Source organism: Petromyzon marinus, unplaced genomic scaffold (genome assembly GCF_048934315.1).
Source record: "Petromyzon marinus isolate PM22_M1 ecotype Great Lakes invasive population unplaced genomic scaffold, UKy_Petmar_22M1.pri1.0 PM_Scaffold_433, whole genome shotgun sequence".
NCBI lineage: Eukaryota > Metazoa > Chordata > Hyperoartia > Petromyzontiformes > Petromyzontidae > Petromyzon > Petromyzon marinus.
The window spans coordinates 56,310-81,278 of NW_027423428.1; the positions used below are offsets into that span (position 1 = coordinate 56,310).

General features: G+C 57.0%; 1 protein-coding gene across 1 annotated transcript in view; it reads right to left on the reverse strand.

Moving 5' to 3' along the window:
- LOC116957404 (EVI5-like protein) overlaps positions 1-23,477 on the reverse strand; it is a gene marked incomplete at its 5' end in the record, with an annotated part of 41,993 nt that extends 18,516 nt beyond the window's left edge. Inside the window, 11 exons of the mRNA XM_076064418.1 lie at positions 43-183; positions 4,382-4,414; positions 8,196-8,249; positions 9,556-9,616; positions 10,875-10,972; positions 13,519-13,608; positions 15,451-15,594; positions 20,101-20,226; positions 20,989-21,063; positions 21,915-22,139; positions 23,291-23,477. Coding sequence (XP_075920533.1) covers positions 43-183; positions 4,382-4,414; positions 8,196-8,249; positions 9,556-9,616; positions 10,875-10,972; positions 13,519-13,608; positions 15,451-15,594; positions 20,101-20,226; positions 20,989-21,063; positions 21,915-22,139; positions 23,291-23,477 — 1,234 coding nt within the window. The remainder of the gene's footprint in view (positions 1-42; positions 184-4,381; positions 4,415-8,195; positions 8,250-9,555; positions 9,617-10,874; positions 10,973-13,518; positions 13,609-15,450; positions 15,595-20,100; positions 20,227-20,988; positions 21,064-21,914; positions 22,140-23,290) is intronic.
- Positions 23,478-24,969: the final 1,492 nt, after the last annotated feature.

A 24,969-nucleotide genomic window follows, 5' to 3' on the forward strand; every position in this document is an offset into this window, starting at 1 on the left:
CACCCCCCCCCCACTACCACCCACCACTGCCGTGTCCCTCACCAGCTGTTCCTGGAGGTGTGTGGCACTACCCTCGGCCTCCTGCAAGCGGGCCACAGCCTCGCGGTTTTGATGCCTCAGCTGGGCCAACTCCCGCCTCAGGAGGGACTGCTCCTCGTTCTCCTGGGCACGGCACACCTGGCCCTTGAGTGTGGGGGACGGTGGAGGAGGAGGTGGTGGCGGTGGCGGTGGTGGGAGGTGGTGGGAGGTGGTGGGAGGTGGTGGGAGGTGGTGGGAGGTGGGAGGAGGAGGTGGTGGGAGGTGGTGGGAGGAGTTGGTGGGAGGAGGAGGTGGGAGGAGATGGGAGGAGGTGGGAGGAGGAGGTGGGAGGAGGTGGTGGGAGGAAGAGGTGGGAGGAGGTGGTGGGAGGAAGAGGTGGGAGGAGATGGGAGGAGGTGGGAGGAGTGGGTGGGTAAGGAGGAGGAGGAGGAAAGAGGAAGGGAGAATTGAAAGAGGAACAGGGATCGTGACAGAGGGAGAATGTGGCCGGCGACTTCGCCTGACACAGCCGGCGACTTGGCCTGACACAGCCAGAGACTTCGCCTGACACGACCAGCGACTTCTCTTGACACAGCCAGAGACTTCGCTTGACACAGCCGGCGACTTCTCTTGACACGGCCGGCGACTTGGCCTGACACAGCCGGCGACTTCTCTTGACACGACCGGCGACTTCGCTTGACACGACCAGCGACTTCTCTTGACACAGCCGGTGACTTCGCTTGACACGACCAGCGACTTCTCTTGACACGACCGGCGACTTCTCTTGACACGACCAGCGACTTCTCTTGACACGACCAGCGACTTCTCTTGACACGACCGGCGACTTCTCTTGACACGACCAGCGACTTCTCTTGACACGACCAGCGACTTCTCTTGACACGACCAGCGACTTCTCTTGACACGACCGGCGACTTGGCCTGACACGACCGGCGACTTCTCTTGACACGACCAGCGACTTCTCTTGACACGACCAGCGACTTCGCTTGACACGGCCGGCGACTTCTCTTGACACGGCCGGCGACTTCTCTTGACACGGCCGGCGACTTCTCTTGACACGACCAGCGACTTCTCTTGACACGACCGGCGACTTCTCTTGACACAGCCAGCGACTTCTCTTGACACGGCCAGCGACTTGGCCTGACACGACCGGCGACTTCTCTTGACACGACCAGCGACTTCTCTTGACACGGCCAGCGACTTGGCCTGACACGACCAGCGACTTCTCTTGACACGGCCGGCGACTTCTCTTGACACGACCAGCGACTTCTCTTGACACGACCAGCGACTTCTCTTGACACGACCGGCGACTTGGCCTGACACGACCAGCGACTTCTCTTGACACGACCAGCGACTTCTCTTGACACGACCAGCGACTTGGCCTGACACGACCGGCGACTTCTCTTGACACGACCAGCGACTTCTCTTGACACGGCCAGCGACTTGGCCTGACACGACCAGCGACTTCTCTTGACACGGCCGGCGACTTCTCTTGACACGACCAGCGACTTCTCTTGACACGGCCGGTGACTTGGCCTGACACGACCAGCGACTTCTCTTGACACGACCGGCGACTTCTCTTGACACAACCAGCGACTTCTCTTGACACGACCAGCGACTTGGCCTGACACGACCAGCGACTTCTCTTGACACAACCAGCGACGTCTCTTGACACAGCCAGCGACTTCTCTTGACACGGCCGGCGACTTCTCTTGACACGACCAGCGACTTCTCTTGACACGACCAGCGACTTCTCTTGACACGACCAGCGACTTCTCTTGACACGACCAGCGACTTCTCTTGACACGACCAGCGACTTCTCTTGACACGACCAGCGACTTCTCTTGACACGACCGGCGACTTCTCTTGACACGACCAGCGACTTCTCTTGACACGACCAGCGACTTGGCCTGACACGACCGGCGACTTCTCTTGACACGACCAGCGACTTCTCTTGACACGACCAGCGACTTCTCTTGACACGGCCAGCGACTTGGCCTGACACGACCAGCGACTTCTCTTGACACGACCGGCGACTTGGCCTGACACGACCAGCGACTTCTCTTGACACGACCAGCGACGTCTCTTGACACAGCCAGCGACTTCTCTTGACACGGCCGGCGACTTTGCTTGACACGACCGGCGACTTCTCTTGACACGACCAGCGACTTCTCTTGACACGACCGGCGACTTCTCTTGACACGACCGGCGACTTCTCTTGACACGACCAGCGACTTCTCTTGACACGGCCGGCGACTTTGCTTGACACGACCAGCGACTTCTCTTGACACGACCAGCGACTTCTCTTGACACGACCAGCGACTTCTCTTGACACGACCAGCGACTTCTCTTGACACGACCAGCGACTTCTCTTGACACGACCAGCGACTTCTCTTGACACGACCAGCGACTTCTCTTGACACGACCAGCGACTTCTCTTGACACGACCAGCGACTTCTCTTGACACGACCGGCGACTTCTCTTGACACGGCCAGCGACTTCTCTTGACACGGCCGGCGACTTCTCTTGACACGACCGGCGACTTCCCCTGACACGGCCAGCGACTTCTCTTGACACGGCCAGCGACTTGGCCTGACACGACCAGCGACTTCTCTTGACATGACACGGCGCACGAGGGAGTGGGTGGCCAGCAACCACGCGTGCCCGGCCGCCTTTGTCTCCACCAGTGGTCACAAAGACAAAGATCCCCCATATAGACTGTGACAGGCTGTCGGGGCAAGTGCTGTTAGCAGGGAGAAGCAGAAGCACCCTATTAAAGGCCGGCACTGTGGCACACGAGGGGGTGGGTGGACCGGTTCACATGTTGTTCGTCAGCGGCGTTGGCCGTGAGCGGGAATCGAACTCGGGCCGCCGGGTTCGTAGAGCAGCGTAGCGCTAACTGCTGCGCCACCACTCCCCACACACTCGCTGACTCAGTCGCTCACTCGCTCACCCACTCGCTCACTCACTCACTCGCTCGCTCACCCACTCACCCACTCGCTCATTCACTCACTCACCCAATCGCTCACCCACTCGCTCACTCACTCACCCACTCGCTCGCTCACCCACTCGCTCACCCACTCGCTCACCCACTCACTCACCCACTCACCCACTCGCTCATTCACTCACTCGCCCACTCGCTCACTCACTCACCCACTCGCTCACTCACTCACCCACTCGCTCACTCACTCACCATGCTGATAGACACACAGGTGGGCCAGACCGAAATGCACACACAGACACACGGACACTCGGACATACAGACACACAGACACACAGACACTCGGACATACAGACACACAGACATACAGATACACAGACACTCGGACATACAGACACACAGACATACAGATACACAGACAGACAGACACACAGACATACAGACACACACAGACACACAGACATACAGACACACAGACATACAGACACACAGACACTCGAACATACAGACAGACACACAGACACTCGAACATACAGACAGACAGACACACAGACACACAGACAGACACACAGACATACAGACACACACACACACAGACACACACAGACACACAGACACACACAGACACAGGGACAGACAGACACACAGACACACACAGACATACAGACACACACAGACACACAGACACACACAGACATACAGACACACACAGACATACAGACAGACACACAGACATACAGACAGACACACAGACATACAGACACACACAGACATACAGACACACACAGACACACACAGACACAGACAGACACACACAGACATACAGACACACAGACACACACAGACATACAGACACACACAGACATACAGACACACACAGACATACAGACAGACAGACACACAGACAGACACACACAGACAGATAGACACACACAGACATACAGACACACACAGACACACACAGACACAGGGATAGACAGACACACACAGACATACAGACACACACAGACATACAGACACACACAGACACACAGACACAGGGACAGGCAGACACACACAGACATACAGACACACACAGACACACAGACACACACAGACACACAGACACACAGACACACACAGACACACACAGACATACAGACACACACAGACACAGGAACAGACAGACACACACAGACATACAGACACATACAGACACACACAGACAGACAGACACACACATACACACACAGACACAGGGACAGACAAACAACCCCCACCCGTAACGAGGACTCAAACTTGCAACATTTCCGACCGCGGGCAACCGTCAGGCCGGCCGACCCTCATGAATATTCACGAGGCGGTCAGGGGCGGGGCGTTGACGCGACGTTGTGCTGTACCGCGGTGGGTCCGCGCGTTCCCTACCTGCACGAGTTTGTCTACCAGGGCTGTGGCCTCCTGGTGTGCGGTCGGCAGAGAAAGCGCGCGGGAGGGTGAGCAGTGAGAGAGCGAGCGAGCGAGCGATTGAGCGATCGAGTGAGCGATTGATTTAGCGATCGAGTGAGCGATTGATTGAGTGAGCGAGCGAGCCAATGAATGAGCGATCGAGTGAGCGATCAAGTGAGCGATTGAGCGAGCGAGAGATCGAGTGAGCGGGTGAGCAAGTGAGGGAGCGAGTGATCGATCGAGTGAGCGATTGAGTGAGCGAGCGAGCGAACCAATGAATGAGCGATCGAGTGAGCGATCAAGTGAGCGATTGATTGAGTGAGCGAGCGAGCGAGCCGATGAATGAGCGATCGAGTGAGCGATCAAGTGAGCGATTGAGCGAGCGAGAGATCGAGTGAGCGGGTGAGCGAACCAATGAATGAGCGATCGAGTGAGCGATCAAGTGAGCGATTGAGCGAGTGAGTGAGCGAACGAGCCAATGAATGATCGATCGAGTGAGCGAGCAAGTGAGCGATTGAGCGAGCGAGAGATCGAGTGAGCGGGTGAGCAAGCGAGGGAGCGAGTGATCGATCGAGTGGGCGATCAAGTGAGCGATTGATTGAGTGAGCGAGTGAGCGAGCGAGCCGATGAATGATCGATCGAGTGAGCGATCAAGTGAGCGATTGAGTGAGTGAGCGAGCGAGCCGATGAATGAGCGATCGATTGAGCGATCAAGTGAGCGATTGAGTGAGTGAGCGAGCCAATGAATGATCGATCGAGTGAGCGATCAAGTGAGCGATTGATTGAGTGAGTGAGCGAGCCAATGAATGATCGATCGAGTGAGCGATCAAGTGAGCGATTGATTGAGCGAGCGAGCGAGCCAATGAATGATCGATCGATTGAGCGATCAAGTAAGCGATTATATGAGCGGGCGATCGAGTGAGCAGGTGTGCAAGTGCGGGAACAGGTGAACAGTGAATGAGTGAGCGATCGAGTGAGCAGGTGTGCAAGTGCGGGAACAGGTGAACAGTGAATGAGCGAGCGATCGAGTGAGCGATGGAGTGAGCGAGCGAGGTGAACGAGTGAACAGTGAATGAGTGACCGAGTGAGCGAGCAATCGATTGAGCGAACGAGCGAGGGGGCGAGCGATCGATCGAGTAAGCGGCAGGCAGCAGCAGCAGCAGGGGAAAGGAACGGAGGGAGAGAAGAGGAGAGAGCTTCGTGAGCAGAGACGCGGCCAATCACACGGCACGGTCGCAGATCGAGAGAAGGCAACACCAAGAAACAGTCAAAGAGTCGCTCCAGCGATGTCCGCTTTCTGCGGCATCGCACTCTTGATGCACGGGAAGGGTCGCTCTGTCATTATTTATTCACTTAGCTGGTTCGCCCAGGAACGCCCCACCGAGTCTCGAGGGACTATTTCATGAGGGTCCTGGCCAGGCGTTCGCGGTAGGGTGGCGGTGAATCTATTCCAAGCTTCTATTGACAAGTTCAAACTTCTGTTTGGCACATGGCACTGCCTCTTTAGGACCCCGCCACCTTCCTGTCCAGGGCCCTGCCCCTTCCTCTTTAGGCCGGGCCCCCTCTCATCCAGGCCACACCCCTTCCTCTTTAGGACACGCTCCCTTCCACTCTCCAGGCCACGCCACTTCCTCTTTAGGTCCACACCCTTTCCTCTTTAGACCCCGCCCCTTCCTACCCAGACCCCGCCACTTCCTCTTTAGTTCACGCCCCCTCTCATCTAGGCCACGCCCATTCCTCTTTAGGCCCCGGCCATTCTGAATGAGGCTGTGAAGCTTCCCTGCGCTCTATAGGCCCTGCCCGGCCACCTTTGTCTCCCCAGTCATGAAGTGTACAGCACACCGCACCCAGGTACTTCAGCTACCCTACCCGCAACCCTACCCGCGACCCTGCCCGCGACCCTGCCCGCGACCCTGCCCGCGACCCTGCCCGCGGCCCAGCCCGCGACCCTGCCCGCGACCCTGCCCGCGACCCTGCCCGCGACCCTGCCCGCGGCCCAGCCCGCGGCCCAGCCCGCGGCCCAGCCCGCGACCCAGCCCGCGACCCTGCCCGCGACCCTGCCCGCGATCCTGCCCGCGACCCTGCCCGCGACCCTGCCCGCGACCCTACCCGCGACCCTACCCAGGACCCTACCGGCGACCCTGCCGGCGACCCTGCCCGCGACCCTGCCCGCGACCCTACCCGCGACCCTACCCAGGACCCTACCAGCGACCCTACCAGTGACCCTACCCGCGACCCTACCCGCGACCCTACCCGCGACCCTACCCGCGACCCTACCCAGGACCCTACCCGCGACCCTACCAGCGACCCTACCCGCGACCCTACCAGCGACCCTACCCGCGACCCTACCAGCGACCCTACCAGCGACCCTACCCGCGACCCTACCAGCGACCCTACCCGCGACCCTACCAGCAACCCTACCAGCGACCCTACTCATGACCCTACCCGCGACCCTACCCGCGACCCTACCCGCGACCCTACCCGCGACCCTACCCGCGACCCTACCCAGGACCCTACCAGCGACCCTACCAGCGACCCTACCCGCGACCCTACCCGCGACCCTACCCGCGACCCTACCCGCGACCCTACCAGCGACCCTACCCGCGACCCTACCCGCGACCCTACCCAGGACCCTACCCGCGACCCTACCAGCGACCCTACCCGCGACCCTACCAGCGACCCTACCCGCGACCCTACCCGCGACCCTACCCGCGACCCTACCAGCGACCCTACCAGCGACCCTACCAGCGACCCTACCCGCGACCCTACCCGCGACCCTACCCGCGACCCTACCCGCGACCCTACCCGCGACCCTACCCAGGACCCTACCCGCGACCCTACCAGCGACCCTACCCGCGACCCTACCAGCGACCCTACCCGCGACCCTACCAGCGACCCTACCCGCGACCCTACCCGCGACCCTACCAGCGACCCTACCCGCGACCCTACCAGCAACCCTACCAGCGACCCTACTCATGACCCTACCAGCGACCCTACCCGCGACCCTACCAGCGACCCTACCCGCGACCCTACCAGCAACCCTACCAGCGACCCTACTCATGACCCTACCAGCGACCCTACCCGCGACCCTGCCCGCGACCCTACCAGCGACCCTACTCATGACCCTACCCGCGACCCTACCCACGACCCTACCCACGACCCTACCAGCGACCCTACCCAGGACCCTACCAGCGACCCTACCAGCGACCCTACCAGTGACCCTACCCGCGACCCTACCCGCGACCCTACCCGCGACCCTACCCAGGACCCTACCCGCGACCCTACCAGCGACCCTACCGGCGATCCTACCGGCGACCCTACCGGCGACCCTACCCAGGACCCTACCCGCGACCCTACCCGCGACCCTACCCAGGACCCTACCAGCGACCCTACCAGCGACCCTACTCATGACCCTACCAGTGACCCTACCCGCGACCCTACCCGCGACCCTACCCGCGACCCTACCCAGGACCCTACCCGCGACCCTACCCGCGACCCTACCCGCGACCCTACCAGCGACCCTACCCGCGACCCTACCCACGACCCTACCCGCGACCCTACCCGCGACCCTACCCGCGACCCTACCCGCGACCCTACCAGCGACCCTACCAGCGACCCTACCAGCGACCCTACTCATGACCCTACCAGCGACCCTACCAGCGACCCTACCCGCGACCCTACCAGCGACCCTACCCGCGACCCTACGGTGGTAATGGGTGCCCCCTCATTGCTGGCGCCTTGCCCAGAGCCACGGTGGCCAGCGTGGTGAAACATGGCGGGGGGAGCTGCTCACCTTCTCCAGGTTCTCCACCCTCTGTCGGAGGAGACGGTTTTCTGTCCGGAGACGCTGGAGACACGGGAGGCAGAGAGACGGGACAGGGAGCCGGACAGGGAGACAGAGAGACGGAGAGACAGACAGAGAGACAGACAGGGAGACGGACAGAGAGACAGACAGGGAGACAGGGAGACAGAGAGACAGAGAGATGGACAGGGAGACAGAGAGACAGACAGAGAGACAGACAGGGAGACAGGGAGACAGAGAGACGGAGAGACAGACAGAGAGACAGACAGAGAGACAGAGAGACGGGACAGGGAGCCGGACAGGGAGACAGAGAGACAGAGAGATGGAGAGACAGACAGAGAGACAGACAGGGAGACGGACAGAGAGACAGACAGGGAGACAGGGAGACAGAGAGACAGAGAGATGGACAGGGAGACAGAGAGACAGACAGAGAGACAGACAGGGAGACAGGGAGACAGAGAGACGGAGAGACAGACAGAGAGACAGACAGAGAGACAGAGAGACGGACAGGGAGACAGAGAGACAGAGAGATGGACAGGGAGACAGAGAGACAGAGAGACAGATAGAGAGACAGACAGAGAGACAGAGAGACAGACAGAGAGACAGAGAGATGGACATGGAGACAGAGAGACAGACAGAGAGACAGAGAGACAGACAGGGAGACAGACAGGGAGACAGGGAGACAGGGAGACAGAGAGACAGAGAGACGGACAGGGAGACAGAGAGACAGACATTACAGAGAGACAACATTTGCACACACAGTCGGGAATCGAACCCAGGACCAGCTGCTGCCACCCGCACCACCGGTAGGCACTGTACAGCCCTGCCACCGTGCCAGCCTGCCACCTGTACCCCCTGTGGGCACCGTCCCACACTGCCACCCTGCCACCTGTGGGCACCGTGCAGCCCTGCCACCCTGCCACCCTGCCACCCATACCCTCGGTGGGCACCGTGCCAGCCTGCCACCCTGCCAGCCTGCCACCCATACCCTCGGTGGGCACCGTGCCAGCCTGCCACCTGCACCACCGGTGGGCACCGTCCCACACTGCCACCCTGCCACCTGTGGTCACCGTACCACCCTGCCACCCGTACCCCCAGTGGGCACCGTGCAGCCCTGCCACCCTGCCAGCCTGCCACTGTGCCACCCGTACCCTCGGTGGGCACCGTGCCAGCCTGCCACCTGCACCACCGGTGGGCACCCTGCCACCCTGCCACCTGTACCCCCTGGGGCACCGTGCCACCCTGCCACCCTGCCAGCCTGCCACCTGCACCACCGGTGGGCACCCTGCCAGCCTGCCACCTGCACCACCGGTGGGCACCGTGCCAGCCGGCCACAAGGCTGAGTCTTTACCTTCATCTCCACCTGCTCCTGGATCTCCTTGCTGCGCTGTGTGTTGTACTCCCTCTCCAGCCTGCGTGGCAGACAGACAAAGGCAAAGGTCCCCCGTGTAGCCTCCAGCATGCCGTAAGGGGCAAGTGCTGTTAGTAGCGAACGGCAGCAGCAGCGGCGGCGGCACCCTATGAAGGCTACCGGCACTGTGGCACACGAGGGGGTGGATGGTGAGCGAGCGGCGAGCGAGTCACGAGCAAGTGGTGAGTGAGCGGTGAGCAAGCGGTGAGCGAGCAGTGAGTGAGCGGTGAGCGAGCGGTGAGTGAGTGAGTGGCGACCGAGCGGTAAGCAAGTCGCGACCAAGCGCTGAGCGAGCGGTGAGGGAGCGGTGAGGGAGCGGTGAGTGAGCGGTGAGTGAGCGGTGAGTGAGTGGTGAGTGAGTGGTGAGTGAGTGGTGAGTGAGTGGTGAGCGAGCGGTGAGTGAGTGGTGAGTGAGTGGTGAGCGAGCGGTGAGTGAGTGGTGAGTGAGTGGTGAGTGAGCGGTGAGTGGTGAGTGAGTGGTGAGTGAGTGGTGAGCGAGCGGTGAGTGGTGAGTGAGTGGTGAGTGAGTGGTGAGCGAGCGGTGAGTGGTGAGTGAGTGGTGAGTGAGTGGTGAGTGAGTGGTGAGCGAGCGGTGAGTGGTGAGTGGGTGGTGAGTGAGTGGTGAGTGAGTGGTGAGCGAGCGGTGAGTGGTGAGTGAGTGGTGAGTGAGTGGTGAGTGAGTGGTGAGCGAGCGGTGAGTGGTGAGTGGGTGGTGAGTGAGTGGTGAGTGAGTGGTGAGCGAGCGGTGAGTGGTGAGTGAGTGGTGAGTGAGTGGTGAGTGAGTGGTGAGTGAGTGGTGAGCGAGCGGTGAGTGGTGAGTGAGTGGTGAGTGAGTGGTGAGTGAGTGAGTGAGTGGTGAGTGAGTGAGTGGTGCGTGAGTGGTGAGTGAGTGGTGAGTGAGTGGTGAGTGAGTTGTGAGTGAGTGAGTGGTGCGTGAGTGGTGAGTGAGTGGTGAGTGAGTGGTGAGTGAGTGAGTGGTGAGTGAGTGGTGAGTGAGTGGTGAGTGAGTGAGTGGTGCGTGAGTGGTGAGTGAGTGGTGAGTGAGTGGTGAGTGAGCGGTGAGTGAGTGGTGAGTGAGTGGTGAGTGAGTGGTGAGTGAGTGAGTGGTGAGTGAGTGTTGAGTGAGTGGTGAGTGAGTGGTGAGCGAGCGGTGAGTGAGTGGTGAGCGAGTCGCGAGTGAGTGAGTGGTGAGTGAGTGGTGAGTGAGTGGTGAGTGAGTGGTGAGCGAGTGGTGAGTGAGTGGTGAGCGAGCGACTCACTTGCGCATCTTCTTGGCATTGTACTTGACCTGGAAGGCCTGTGTCATCAGACGCTCGGGGCAGCTGTCAAACATGTGGGGGATGGCCTTTTGGAAATGCTGCGGGGGTCACGGGTTCACAAAGACACGATGTCACATAGACATGGGGTCAAGGGGTCACGGAGTCATGGGGTCAAGGGGTCATGGAGACCCAGGAGCATGGGGTCACAAATATACAGGGTCACGGGGCACAGGGTCACAGTGTCACGGGTAACATGGTCACAGACACACAGGGTCACGGGTCAAAGGGTCACGGGTCACATGGTCACGGGTCACAGGGTCACAGACACAGTGTCACGGGTCACAGGGTCACGGGTCAGAGGGTCACGTGTCACATGGTCACAGACACACAGGGTCATGGGTCACAGGGTCACGGGTCACATGATCACAGACACACAGGGTCACGGGTCACAGGGTGACGGGTCACAGGGTCACGGGTCACAGGGTCACAGGCACACAGGGTCACAGGGTCACGGGTCACATGGTCACAGACACACAGGGTCACAGACACACAGGGTCATGGGTCACAGGGTCACGCATCACAGGGTCACAGGTCACATGGTCACAGACACACAGGGTCACGGGCCACAGGGTCACGGGTCACAGGGTCATGGGTCACATGGTCACAGACACACAGGGTCACAGAGACCCGGGGTCATGAGGTCACCGACACGCATGGATCACGGAGTCACAGGGGACTCTGCCGTGTGAGCCTATGGGTCTCTGTGTGAGTCTATGGGTCTCTGCTGTGTTAGTCTATGGGTCTGTGTGAGTCTATGGGTCTCTATATGAGTCTACGGGTCTATGCTGTGTGAGTCTATGGGTCTCTATGTGAGTCTATGGGTGTCTGTGTGAGTCTATGGGTTTCTGCTGTGTTAGTCTATGGGTCTCTATGTGAGTCTATGGGTCTCTGTGTGAGTCTATGGGTCTCTGTTTGAGTGAGTCTATGGGTCTCTATGCAAGTCTATGGGTCTCTGTGCGAGTCTATTGGTCTCTATGTGCGTCTATGGGTCTCTGTGTGAGTTTATGGGTCTCTGTGTGAGTCTATGGGTCTCTGTGTGAGTCTATGGGTCTCTATGTGAGTCTATGGGTCTCTAAATGAGTCTACGGGTCTATGCTGTGTGAGTCTATGGGTCTCTATGTGAGTCTATGGGTCTCTGTGTGAGTCTATGGGTCTCTGCTGTGTTAGTCTATGGGTCTCTATGTGAGTCTATGGGTCTCTGTGTGAATCTATGGGTCTCTGTGTGAGTCTACGGGTCTCTATGTGAGTCTACGGGTATCTATTGGAGTCTATGGGTCACTGTGTGAGTCTATGGGTCTCTGTGTGAGCCTATGGGTCTCTGTGTGAGCCTATGGGTCTCTGTGTGAGTCTATGCGTCTCTGTGTGAGTCTATGGGTCTCTGTGTGAGTCTATGGGTCTCTGTGTGAGTCTATGGGTCTCTGCTGTGTTAGTCTATCGGTCTCTGTGTGAGTCTATGGGTCTCTATGTGAGTCTATGGGTCTCTTTGTGACGAGTCTACGGGACTCTGTGTGATGAGTCTATGGGTCTCTGTGTGATGAGTCTACGGGTCTCTGTGTGGCGAGTCTACGGGTCTCTGAGTTACGATTCTACGGGACTCTGTGTGATGAGTCTATGGGTTTCTGTGTGATGAGTCTACGGGTCTCTGTGTGATGAGTCTACGGGTCTCTGTGTGGCGAGTCTACGGGTCTCTGTGTGGCGAGTCTACGGGTCTCTGAGTTACGATTCTACGGGACTCTGTGTGATGAGTCTATGGGTTTATGTGTGATGAGTCTACGGGTCTCTGTGTGACGAGTCTATGGGTCTCTGTGTGGCGAGTCTACCGGTCTCTGTGTGATGAGTCTATGGGTCTCTGTGTGACGAGTCTACGGCTCTCTGTGTGACGAGTCTACGGGTCTCTGTGTGATGAGTCTACGGGTCTCTGTGTGACGAGTCTACGGGTCTCTGTGTGACGAGTCTACGGGTCTCTGTGTGACGAGTCTACGGGTCTCTGTGTGATGAGTCTACGGGTCTCTGTGTGATGAGTCTATGGGTCTCTGTGTGACGAGTCTACGGGTCTCTGTGTGATGAGTCTACGGGTCTCTGAGTTACGATTCTACGGGTCTCTGTGTGACGAGTCTACGGGTCTCTGTGTGGCGAGTCTACGGGTCTCTGTGTGACGAGTCTACGGGTCTCTGTGTGATGAGTCTACGGGTCTCTGTGTGATGAGTCTACGGGTCTCTGTGTGGCGAGTCTACGGGTCTCTGTGTGGCGAGTCTACGGGTCTCTGTGTGATGAGTCTACGGGTCTCTGTGTGATGAGTCTATGAGTCTCTGTGTGGCGAGTCTACGGGTCTCTGTGTGGCGAGTCTACGGGTCTCTGTGTGGTGAGTCTACGTGTCTCTGTGTGATGAGTCTATGGGTCTCTGTGTGGCGAGTCTACGTGTCTCTGTGTGATGACTCTACGGGTCTCTGTGTGACGAGTCTACGGGTCTCTGTGTGGCGAGTCTACGGGTCTCTGTGTGGCGAGTCTATGGGTCTCTGTGTGGCGAGTCTACGGGTCTCTGTGTGAGTGCGTCATGGGGAGGGAGTTGGCTGTGGAGTGGGACCTGCAGCATGCCCTCCATGTCCTGCTGCATCAGCTCGGCCTGGTTGCTCTGCAGGATGGCCAAACCAACGCGGAACACCACCTCCAAGCCCTGGCGAGCACCCGGCAGCAGTAGCAGCAGTAGCAGCAGCAGTAGTAGCAGTAGTAGTAGTAGCAGCAGTAGTAGCAGTAGTAATAGCAGTAGCACCAGTGGTAGTAGCAGCAGTAGTAGCAGTAGTAATAGCAGTAGCACCAGTGGTAGTAGCAGCAGTAGTAGCAGTCGTAGCAGTAGCAGCAGCAGCACCAGTGGTAGTAGCAGTAGTAATAGCAGTAGCACCAGTGGTAGTAGCAGCAGTAGCAGCAGTAGTAGTAGTAGCAACAGTAGTAGCAGTAGTAGCAGTGGTAGTAGCAGTAGTAATAGCAGTAGTAATAGCAGTAGCAGCAGTAGCAGCAGCACCAGTGGTAGTAGCATCAGCAGTAGTAGTAGTAACAGTAGTCGCAGTAGCAATAGCAGCATCACCAATGGTAGTAGCAGTAGTAGCAGTAGCAGCAGCAGCACCAGTAGTAGTAGCAGCAGTAGTAGCATTAGTAGTAGCAGTAGCAGCAGTACCAGCAGCACCAATGGTATTAGCAGCAGTAGTAGCAGTAGTAGTAGCAGCAGTAGTAGCAGAAGTAGCAGCAGTAGTAGCAGCAGCACCATTGGTAGTAGTAGTAGTAGTAGCAGCAGTAGTAGCAGCAGCAGTAGTAGTAGCAGTAGCAGTAGTAGAAGTAGCAGCAGTAGTAGCAGCAGTAGCAGCAGCAGTAGCAGCAGCAGTAGTAGTAGCAGTAGCAGCAGTAATAGCAGCAGCAGCAGTAGTAGCAGTAGTAGTAGCAGCAGCAGTAGCAGCAGTAGCAGCAGCAATATTAGCAGCAGTAGTAGTAGCAGCAGTAGTAGTAGCAGCAGTAGTAGTAGCAGTAGTAGCAGCAGCAGTAGTAGCAGCAGTAGTAGTAGCAGCAGTAGCAGTAGTAGCAACAGCAGTAGTAGCAGCAGTAGCAGCAGCAGTATCAGCAAGTAGTAGTAGCAGTAGTAATAGCAGCAGTAGTAGCAGCAGCAGTAGTAGTAGTAGCAGTAGTAGCAGCAGCAGTAGTAGTAGCAGTAGCAGCAGTAGTAGTAGCAGTAGCAGCAGCAGTAGTAGTAGCAGTAGCAGCAGCAGTAGAAGTATAGCAGAAGTAGTAACAGGAGCAGTAGCAGCAGTAGTAGCAGTAGTAGCAGCAGTAGTAGTAGCAGTAGTAGCAGCAGCAGTAGTAGTGGTAGCAGTAGTAGCAGCAGTAGTAGTAGCAGTAGCAGCAGTAGAAGTATAGCAGAAGTAGTAACAGGAGCAGTAGCAGCAGTAGCAGCAGCAGTAGCAGCAGCAGTAGTAGTAGCAGCAGTAGTAGTAGTAGCAGCAGTGGCAGCAGCAGTAGCAGCAGTAACAGCAGCAGTAGCAGCAGTAGTAGTAGCAGCAGTAGTAGCAGTAGTAGCAGTGGCAGCAGCAGTAGCAGCAGCAGCAGCAGAGACATCATCATTATCATCATCATCACCACCACAACTACCACCACCACCAACACAATCACCAGTATCACCACCATCATCAGAACCATCACCACCACCATCACCACCATCATCAAAACCAATCACCACCACCATCGCCACCATCGCCACCATCATCAAAACCATCACCACCACCATCACCACCATCATCAAAACCATCACCACCACAATCACCAGTATCACCAGTACAATCACCACCACCATCATCATCAGAACCATCACCAGTATCACCACCACAATCACCACCACCACCATCATCAAAACCATCACCACCATCACCACAATCACCAGTATCACCACCACAATCACCACCACCATCATCAAAACCATCACCACCACCACCACCACCACAACAACCACCACAATCAAAACCACCGCCGTCACCTCTGCGACGAAGACGTCGAAGATGCGCGTCGCGACGGGCAGCGGGAAGGTGGTGAGGAAGATGGTGAGGAACCAGGAGGAGGCGTACATGGTGGTGTGGAAACTCTGCGCCTGGAAGTGCGTGTACAGGTCGGGCAGGCTTTCCTGTCGACGGCAAAAACGGCAAAACTCTGTGTCATCCACGCGCAAAACTCGCGCTTAGCGTGCGGGGGATCTATGTCATCTACGGTAAAACTCGCGCTTAGTGGATGATCTATGTCATCCACGGCAAAACTCCCGCTTAGCGCGCTGGTGATCTATGTCATCCACGGCAAACATCGCGCTTAGCACGCTGGGGATCTATGTCATCCACGCACAAAACTCGCGCTTAGCACGCTGGTGATCTATATCATCCACGCACAAAACTCGCGCTTAGCACGCTGGGGATCTATGTCATCCACGCACAAAACTCGCGCTTAGCACGCTGGGGATCTATGTCATCCACGCACAAAACTCGCGCTTAGCGCGCTGGGGATCTATGTCATCTACGGTAAAACTCGCGCTTAGCGCGCTGGGGATCTATGTCATCCACGGCAAAACTCCCGCTTAGCGCGCTGGGGATCTATGTCATCTACGGTAAAACTCGCGCTTAGCGCGCTGGGGATCTATGTCATCCACGGCAAAACTCCCGCTTAGCGCGCTGGGGATCTATGTCATCTACGGTAAAACTCGCGCTTAGCGCGCTGGGGATCTATGTCATCCACGAACAAAACTCCCGCTTAGCGCGCTGGGGATCTATGTCATCCACGCACAAAACTCGCGCTTAGCACGCTGGGGATCTATGTCATCCACAGCAAAACTCCCGCTTAGCGCGCTGGGGATCTATGTCATCCACGCACAAAACTCGCGCTTAGCACGCTGGGGATCTATGTCATCTACGGTAAAACTCGCGCTTAGCGCGCTGGGGATCTATGTCATCCACGGCAAAACTCCCGCTTAGCGCGCTGGGGATCTATGTCATCTACGGTAAAACTCGCGCTTAGCGCGCTGGGGATCTATGTCATCCATGGCAAAACTCCCGCTTAGCGCGCTGGGGATCTATGTCATCTACGGTAAAACTCGCGCTTAGCGCGCTGGGGATCTATGTCATCCACGAACAAAACTCCCGCTTAGCGCGCTGGGGATCTATGTCATCCACGCACAAAACTCGCGCTTAGCACGCTGGGGATCTATGTCATCCACAGCAAAACTCCCGCTTAGCGCGCTGGGGATCTATGTCATCCACGCACAAAACTCGCGCTTAGCACGCTGGGGATCTATGTCATCCACGCACAAAACTCGCGCTTAGCACGCTGGGGATCTATGTCATCCACGGCAAAACTCCCGCTTAGCACGCTGGGGATCTATGTCATCCACAGCAAAACTCGCGCTTAGCGCGCTGGGGATCTATGTCATCCACGGCAAAACTCCCGCTTAGCACGCTGGGGATCTATGTCATCCACGGTAAAACTCGCGCTTAGCGCGCTGGGGATCTATGTCATCCACAGCAAAACTCGCGCTTAGCGCGCTGGGGATCTATGTCATCCACGGCAAAACTCCCGCTTAGCACGCTGGGGATCTATGTCATCCACGGTAAAACTCGCGCTTAGCGCGCTGGGGATCTATGTCATCCACAGCAAAACTCGCGCTTAGCGCGCTGGGGATCTATGTCATCCACGCGCAAAACTCGCGCTTAGCGCGCTGGGGATCTATGTCATCCACGCGCAAGACTCGCGCTTAGCACGCTGGTGATCTATGTCATCCACGGTAAAACTCGCGCTTAGCACGCTGGGGATCTATGTCATCCACGGCAAAACTCGCGCTTAGCACGCTGGGGATCTATGTCATCCACGCGCAAAACTCGCGCTTAGCACGCTGGGGATCTATGTCATCTACGGTAAAACTCCCGCTTAGCGCGCGGGGGATCTATGTCATCCACGCGCAAAACTCGCGCTTAGCACGCTGGGGATCTATGTCATCCACGGCAAAACTCGCGCTTAGCACGCTGGGGATCTATGTCATCCACGGTAAAACTCCCGCTTAGTGCGCGGGGGATCTATGTCATCCACGGCAAAACTCCCGCTTAGCGCGCTGGTGATCTATGTCATCCACACGCAAAACTCCTGCTTAGCGTGCGGGGGATCTATGTCATCCACGGCAAAACTCCCGCTTAGTGCGCGGGGGATCTATGTCATCCACGGCAAAACTCCCGCTTAGCGCGCTGGTGATGTATGTCATCCACGGCAAAACTCGCGCTTAGCGCGCGGGGGTTCTATGTCATCCACGGCAAAACTCGCGCTTAGCGCGGGGATCTATGTCATCCACGACAAAACTCCCGCTTAGCACGCTGGGGATCTATGTCATCCACAGCAAAACTCGCGCTTAGCACGCTGGGGATCTATGTCATCCACGGCAAAACTCGCGCTTAGCGCGCGGGGATCTATGTCATCCACGGCAAAACTCCCGCTTAGCACGCTGGGGATCTATGTCATCCACAGCAAAACTCGCGCTTAGCGCGCTGGGGATCTATGTCATCCACGGTAAAACTCGCGCTTAGCGCGCGGGGGATCTATGTCATCCACGGTAAAACTCGCGCTTAGCGCGCTGGTGATCAATGTCATCCACGCACAAAACTCGCGCTTAGCGCGCGGGTGATCTATGTCATCCACGGCAAAACTCGCGCTTAGCGCGCGAGAAGGATCTATGTCATCCACGGTAAAACTCGCGCTTAGCATGCGGGGGATCTATGTCGTCCACGGTAAAACTCCCGCTTAGTAAGCGGGTGTTCTATGTCATCCATGCACAAAACTCGCACTTAGCATGCGGGGGATCTATGTCATCCACGGTAAAACTCGCGCTAAGCGCGCTGGGGATCTATGTCATCCACGGCAAAACTCGCGCTTAGCGCGCTGGGGATCTATGTCATCCACGGCAAAACTCGCGCTTAGCGCGCTGGGGATCTATGTCATCCACGGCAACACTCCCGCTTAGCGCGCGAGAAGGATCTATGTCATCCACGGCAAAACTCGCGCTTAGCGCGCGAGAGATCTATGTCATCCACGGCAAAACTCCCGCTTAGGGAGCGTTTGCCGTCGGGGGTTTAAATCGCGTCGAGTTTATTAAAACGCAGGAAGCCGCCAGCGGCCGGCGCGGGCAATGATCGAGGTTTCGCGTCGCGCGTGGCGATTTGGACGCGCACCGTTGATGCGACGCCCGGTACCAGATTATGGTAGCGGCAACAAGCAGCTACCATACCATACAAATAATAAATAAAAAAATAAAAACCAATAAAATAATACAAAATGTCATTTCATCATATTTTTAGTACTTTATAATATTTTGTATTATTTCATTGGTTCCCTTCTACGTGGTGGTGACTTTACCGAAGGCAACAAGATTATGAATCCCTGCAGTCACGAAAGCTTTCAATCGAAATTTAAGCAGAACGTGTTGTCCGTATTTATTCATAAAGTTGCGCAATTTTGACGTGACGTCACATTTCTCAACCCCCTCCCCCCACATCGTCACACATGTCTGACCCCCCCCGCCCCGCCCCCCAGGTCCGTGACGTCATTTATTAACGGCCCCTTTGACGTGTGCCACGGGCCCGGCTCGGCTCGCACCTGGTGTACGACATAAATATTACGTGCGCGTTAACAAAACAAAAAATTGATGTTCATAAGTGTTGCTTCGCATTCTTAGGCTCTTTCGGTAAAGTCACGTTGAAGGGAAACAATAAAATAATTTTAAAAAATATATATAAAACAATAAAAAAATTCTCACGGCGTTTCGACCGTAGCACAAACGGTCGTCATCAGGTGTGTCGGTTCGCATTAATTAATTTATTTGTCTACGGTGTATTTATTTAGTTATTAAAAAAATGTCAGCGCCACGCGCAGCGATTTGTCAGTTTATTTAGAAGGACTAGTCCATCTATGTTCTGAAAAGAGGAGGGGGGAGACGAAAAATTAATGCATGCTGTCTGAAAGCCACCGTAAGCGTGAACAATCAATTAAGACCCGACATGGTTTATCAAATCTTTCCAATGATTGCTAAGCCAGCATCCATCTTCTCGGTTGAAATTGTCTCTGTGCTTGTATATGTGGATAGCCTCGTGAACGAATCTCTCATGGTAGCCAGATGGCTTACAAAGAACCTCTGTAAATTTCAACCGAGAAGATGGATTCTGGCTTAGCAATCATTGGAAAGATTTGATAAACCATTTCAGGTCTTAATTGATTGTTCACGCTTACGGTGGCTTTCAGACGGCATACATTAATTTTTCGTCTCCCCCCTCTTTTCAGAACATAGATGGACTAGTCCTTCTAAACAAACTGCAAAATCGCTGCGCGTGGCGCTAACGGTTTTTTATAAATGAATAAATACACCGTTTAAAAATAAATAACTTAATGCAAACCGACACACCTGATGACGACCGTTTGTGTTACGGTCCAAACGTCGTGAGATTTTTTTTTTATTGTTTTATATATATATTTTTAAATTATTTTATTGTTTCCCTTCAACGTGACTTCACCGAAAGAGCCTAAGAATACGAATTTACTTGCAGTCACGAAAGCTCTAAATCAAAAAGTGTCGGTTCGTTTGCCGTCGCCGCAGAAGTGGTCGCCCCACCTGTATCATGCACTCAAACTGGTAGATGCAGAGGCCCAGCTCGGCCATGCTGGGTTTAAAGAGCTCACGGAGGCGGTACTCTTGCATGAGGCGAACGAACACGCAGAAGGCGTCCTCCTCCGGCATCTGCGTTTGCAGTCGGGCAAGGGCGGGCGGGAAGTGACGTCATCAATCGCGCGCGGAGGGGGCGGGCGGGCGGGCGGGCAGGAAGTGATGTCATCAGTCGCGCGAGGGGAGCGCGGTGGGGTGGGGGGGGCAGGAAGTGACTTCGTCGATGGCGCGCGGGGCGGGAGGGGAGCGGGCAGGAAGTGATGTCATCAATTGCGCGAGGGGAGCGCGGTGGGGGGGGGGGGGCAGGAAGTGACTTCGTCGATCGTACGCGGGACGGGAGGGGGGGGGGGGCGGGCAGGAAGTGATGTCATCAATCGCGCGAGGGGAGCGCGGTGGTGGAGGAGGGGGGCAGGAAGTGACGTTGTCAATCGCGCGCGGGACGGGAGGGGGGTGGACAAGCGGGCAGGAAGTGATGTCATCAATCGCGCGCGGAGGGGACGAGCGGCAGGAAGTGATGTCATCAGTCGCGCGAGGGGAGCGCGGCGGTGGTGGTGGGGGGGGGGGGGGGGGGCGGGCAGGAAGTGACGTCATGAATCGCGCGTGAGGGGCGCGCGGAGCAGGAAGTGACGTCGTAAACCGCGCGTGAGGGAGCGGTGCCGCAAGCGGCTTCAAGGAAAGGCTTCAAAAAAAAAAAGAGAACAGAAAGAGATCAGACGCAAGGCTGCGGCGTCTGCCGAAGTGACACCGGCCACTGGCCACCTGCCACCGGCCACCGGCCAGCGCCCCCACCAAGGCCGCCTCCCGCCCCGACCCGGCGCGACCGCTTCAGAGCCTCACCTGCATGAGCAGGAGGCCCACGATGAAGGCGCTGCCCTGGCAGTAGCCCACCTCGGGGTCCACCAGGGAGTAGGCCTGCACGCAATGCGTGGAGAAAAGGACGACGACAATGGGTGGAGAAAGGACGACAATGGGTGGAGAAAGGACGACGACAATGGGTGTAGAAAGGACGACAATGGGTGGAGAAAGGACGACGACAATGGGTGTAGAAAGGACGACAATGGGTGGAGAAAGGACGACAATGGGTGGAGAAAGGACGACGACAATGGGTGTAGAAAGGACGACAATGGGTGGAGAAAGGACGACGACAATGGGTGTAGAAAGGACGACAATGGGTGGAGAAAGGACGACAATGGGTGGAGAAAGGACGACGACAATGGGTGGAGAAAGGACGACAATGGGTGGAGAAAGGACGACAATGGGTGGAGAAAGGACAAAGGAGCTCCCCCCTCTCGTAGCCTTGGAGCAAGTGTTGTTAGCACGAGCAGCAGGCAGTGCCGATGAAGGCCGACTCACTCACTCACTCACCCACTAACTCACCCACCTACCCACCCGCTCACCCACCCACTCACCCACTCACTCACCCACTCACTCACCCACCTACCCACCCGCTCACCCACCCACTCACCCACTCACTCACCCACTCACTCACCCACCTACCCACCCGCTCACCCACCCACTCACCCACTCACTCACCCACACACCCGCTCACCCACCCACTCACCCGCTCGCTCACCCACCCGCTCGCTCACCCACCCGCTCGCTCACCCACCCGCTCGCTCAACCACCCACTCACCCGCTTGCTCACCCACCCGCTCGCTCGCTCACCCACTCACCCACCCACTCACCCACTCACCCACTCACCCACTCACCCACCCACCCACACCCACCCTCACCCACCCACCCACCCACACCCACCCCCTCACCTTCATGACATTGAACAGCACCTCCTGTCCCATGCTGTCCTTCTCCCGGAAGAGCTCATGCTCGGGATATGTGCGGGCGATGTCCCTGCGGATGAGGCGCTGGCAAGGCGACGTCAGCTTCAGCAGCTCCGAGTATTGTCGCTTCACCGGCACGTTCTGGGCGCCGCACAGCAACTGCCACGCGATGCCACGGAAGTGGTGCGGAATGCCCTTGCGGACCAGCTCCTGTTGGGGGGGGGGGACACACACAACACACACAACAAACACAATTAACACAACACACACAACAAACACAACAAACACAACAAACACAACACAACAAACACAACACACACAACAGAACACACACAGCAAACACAACACACACACAACACACACAACAAACACAACACAACAAACACAACAAACACAACACAACAAACACAACACACACAACAGAACACACACAGCAAACACAACACACACACAACACACACAACAAACACAACACAACAAACACAACAAACACAACAAACACAACAACAAACACAACAAAACAAATACAACACAACAAACACAACAAATACAACACAACAAACACAACACAACACACACAACACACACAACAAACACAACACAACAAACACAACAAATACAACACAACAAACACAACACAACACACACAACACACACAACAAACACAACACAATTAACACAACAAACACAACAAACACAACAAACACAACACAACAACACACACAACAAACACAACAAACACAACACAACAAACACAACACACAATTAATACAACAACTACAACAAACACAACAAACACACCAAACACCCCAAACACAACACAACAAACACAACAAACACAACACAACAAACACAACGTCGCCACCGTCACCGTCACTGCAACCACCGCCACCACCACCGCCACCACCACCACCACCACCGTCATCGCCACCGTCACCGCAACCACCGCCGCCGGGGGGAGACAGAGGAGGCTGGGCAAATGGTGGTGGTGGTGGTGGTGGCGTTGGCAGTGACGGTGGTGGTGGCGGTGGCGGTGGCGGTGATGGTGGTGATGGTGGTGGTGATGGTGGTGGTGGTGGTGACGATGATGGTGACGGTGACGGTGGCGGTGGTGATGATGGTGGTGGTGACGGTGATGGTGGTGGTGACGGTGGTGGTGACGGTGATGGTGGTGGTGACGGTGGTGGTGACGGTGGTGGTGGTGGTGGTGATGGTGGTGGTGATGGTGGTGGTGACGGTGGTGGTGACGATGATGGTGACGGTGGTGGTGACGGTGACGGTGACGGTGACGGTGACGGTGGTGACGGTGTAGAGGCCACACGGGGGGGGGGCGGCTTCTGTCCGCGTGCGACGGAGCTCGCCTTGACGTGTTTGTCCCGCTTGCGCGACACCTCCTCCCACTCGTTGAACAGGTGTCCCCACACGGACCACGCGTCCTCGTCCATGTGGCCCAGGCCGCTGGAGGCCGACGAGGAGGACACGAGGGAGGAGCCGCTGTTCCTGCGCGAGCCGCCGAATGACAGCGAGCGGCTGTCTGACTCCAGCAGCCTGGGGAGGCGCGGGGGGGCGGGGGGGCGGGGCGGAGGGAGATGTGGGGGGAGATGGGGAGAGATGTGGGGAGAGGTGGGGAGAGATGTGGAGATGGGGAGATGGGGAGATGGTGAGAGATGGGGAGATGGGGAGAGATGGGGGGATGGGGAGAGATGTGGGGAGAGATGGGGAGAGATGTGGAGATGGGGAGATGGGGAGATGGTGAGAGATGGGGAGATGGGGAGATGGTGAGAGATGGGGAGATGGGTGAGAGATGGGGGATGGGGAGAGATGTGGGGAGAGATGGGGAGAGATGTGGAGATGGGGAGATGGGGAGATGGTGAGAGATGTGGAGATGGGGAGATGGTGAGAGATGTGGAGATGGGGAGATGGGGAGATGGTGAGAGATGTGGAGATGGGGAGATGGGGAGATGGTGAGAGATGGGGAGATGGGAGATGGTGAGAGATGGGGAGATGGTGAGAGATGTGGAGATGGGGAGATGGGGAGATGGTGAGAGATGTGGAGATGGGGAGAGATGGGGGGATGGGGAGAGATGTGGGGAGAGATGGGGAGAGATGTGGAGATGGGGAGATGGTGAGAGATGTGGAGATGGGGAGATGGTGAGAGATGTGGAGATGGGGAGATGGGGAGATGGAGAGAGATGTGGAGATGGGGAGATGGGGAGATGGAGAGGATGGGGGATGGGGAGATGGTGAGAGATGGGAGATGGTGAGAGATGGGGAGATGGGGAGAGATGGGGGATGGGGAGAGATTTGGGGAGATGGGGAGAGAATGTGGAGATGGAGGAGATGGGGAGATGGTGAGAGATGGGAGATGGGGATGGGGAGATGGTGAGAGTTGTGGAGATGGGAGATGGGGAGATGGTGAGAGATGGGAGATGGGGAGATGGTGAGAGATGGGAGATGGTGAGAGATGGGGAGATGGGGAGAGATGGGGAGATGGGGAGAGATGTGGGGAGATGGGGAGAGATGTGGGAGATGGGGAGAGATGGGGAGATGGTGAGAGATGGGGGAGGATGGGGAGATGGTGAGAGATGGGGAGATGGTGAGAGATGGGGAGATGGGGAGAGATGGGGGATGGGAGAGATGGGGAGGGGGGAGAGCTGGAGGGGAGAGTGTGGAGAGGGGAGGAGAGGGGATGGGGAGAGATGGGGGTGAGAGATGTGGAGATGGGGAGAGGGTAGAGATGGGGAGATGTGAGAGTGGGGAGAGCTGTGGGAGAAGGGAGAGAGATGGGGAGAGATGGGGAGATGGTGAGAGATGGGGAGATGGGGGAGATGGGGGGATGGGGAGAGATGTGGGAGATGGGGAGAGATGTGGAGATGGGGAGATGGGAGAGATGGGGAGATGGTGAGAGCTGGGGAGATGGGAGAGATGGGGGATGGGGAGAGACGTGCGGAGATGGGGGAGAGACGTGGGAGAGATGTGGGGAGATGGGGAGAGATGGGGAGAGATGGGGAGATGGTGAGAGATGGGGAGAGCTGTGGGG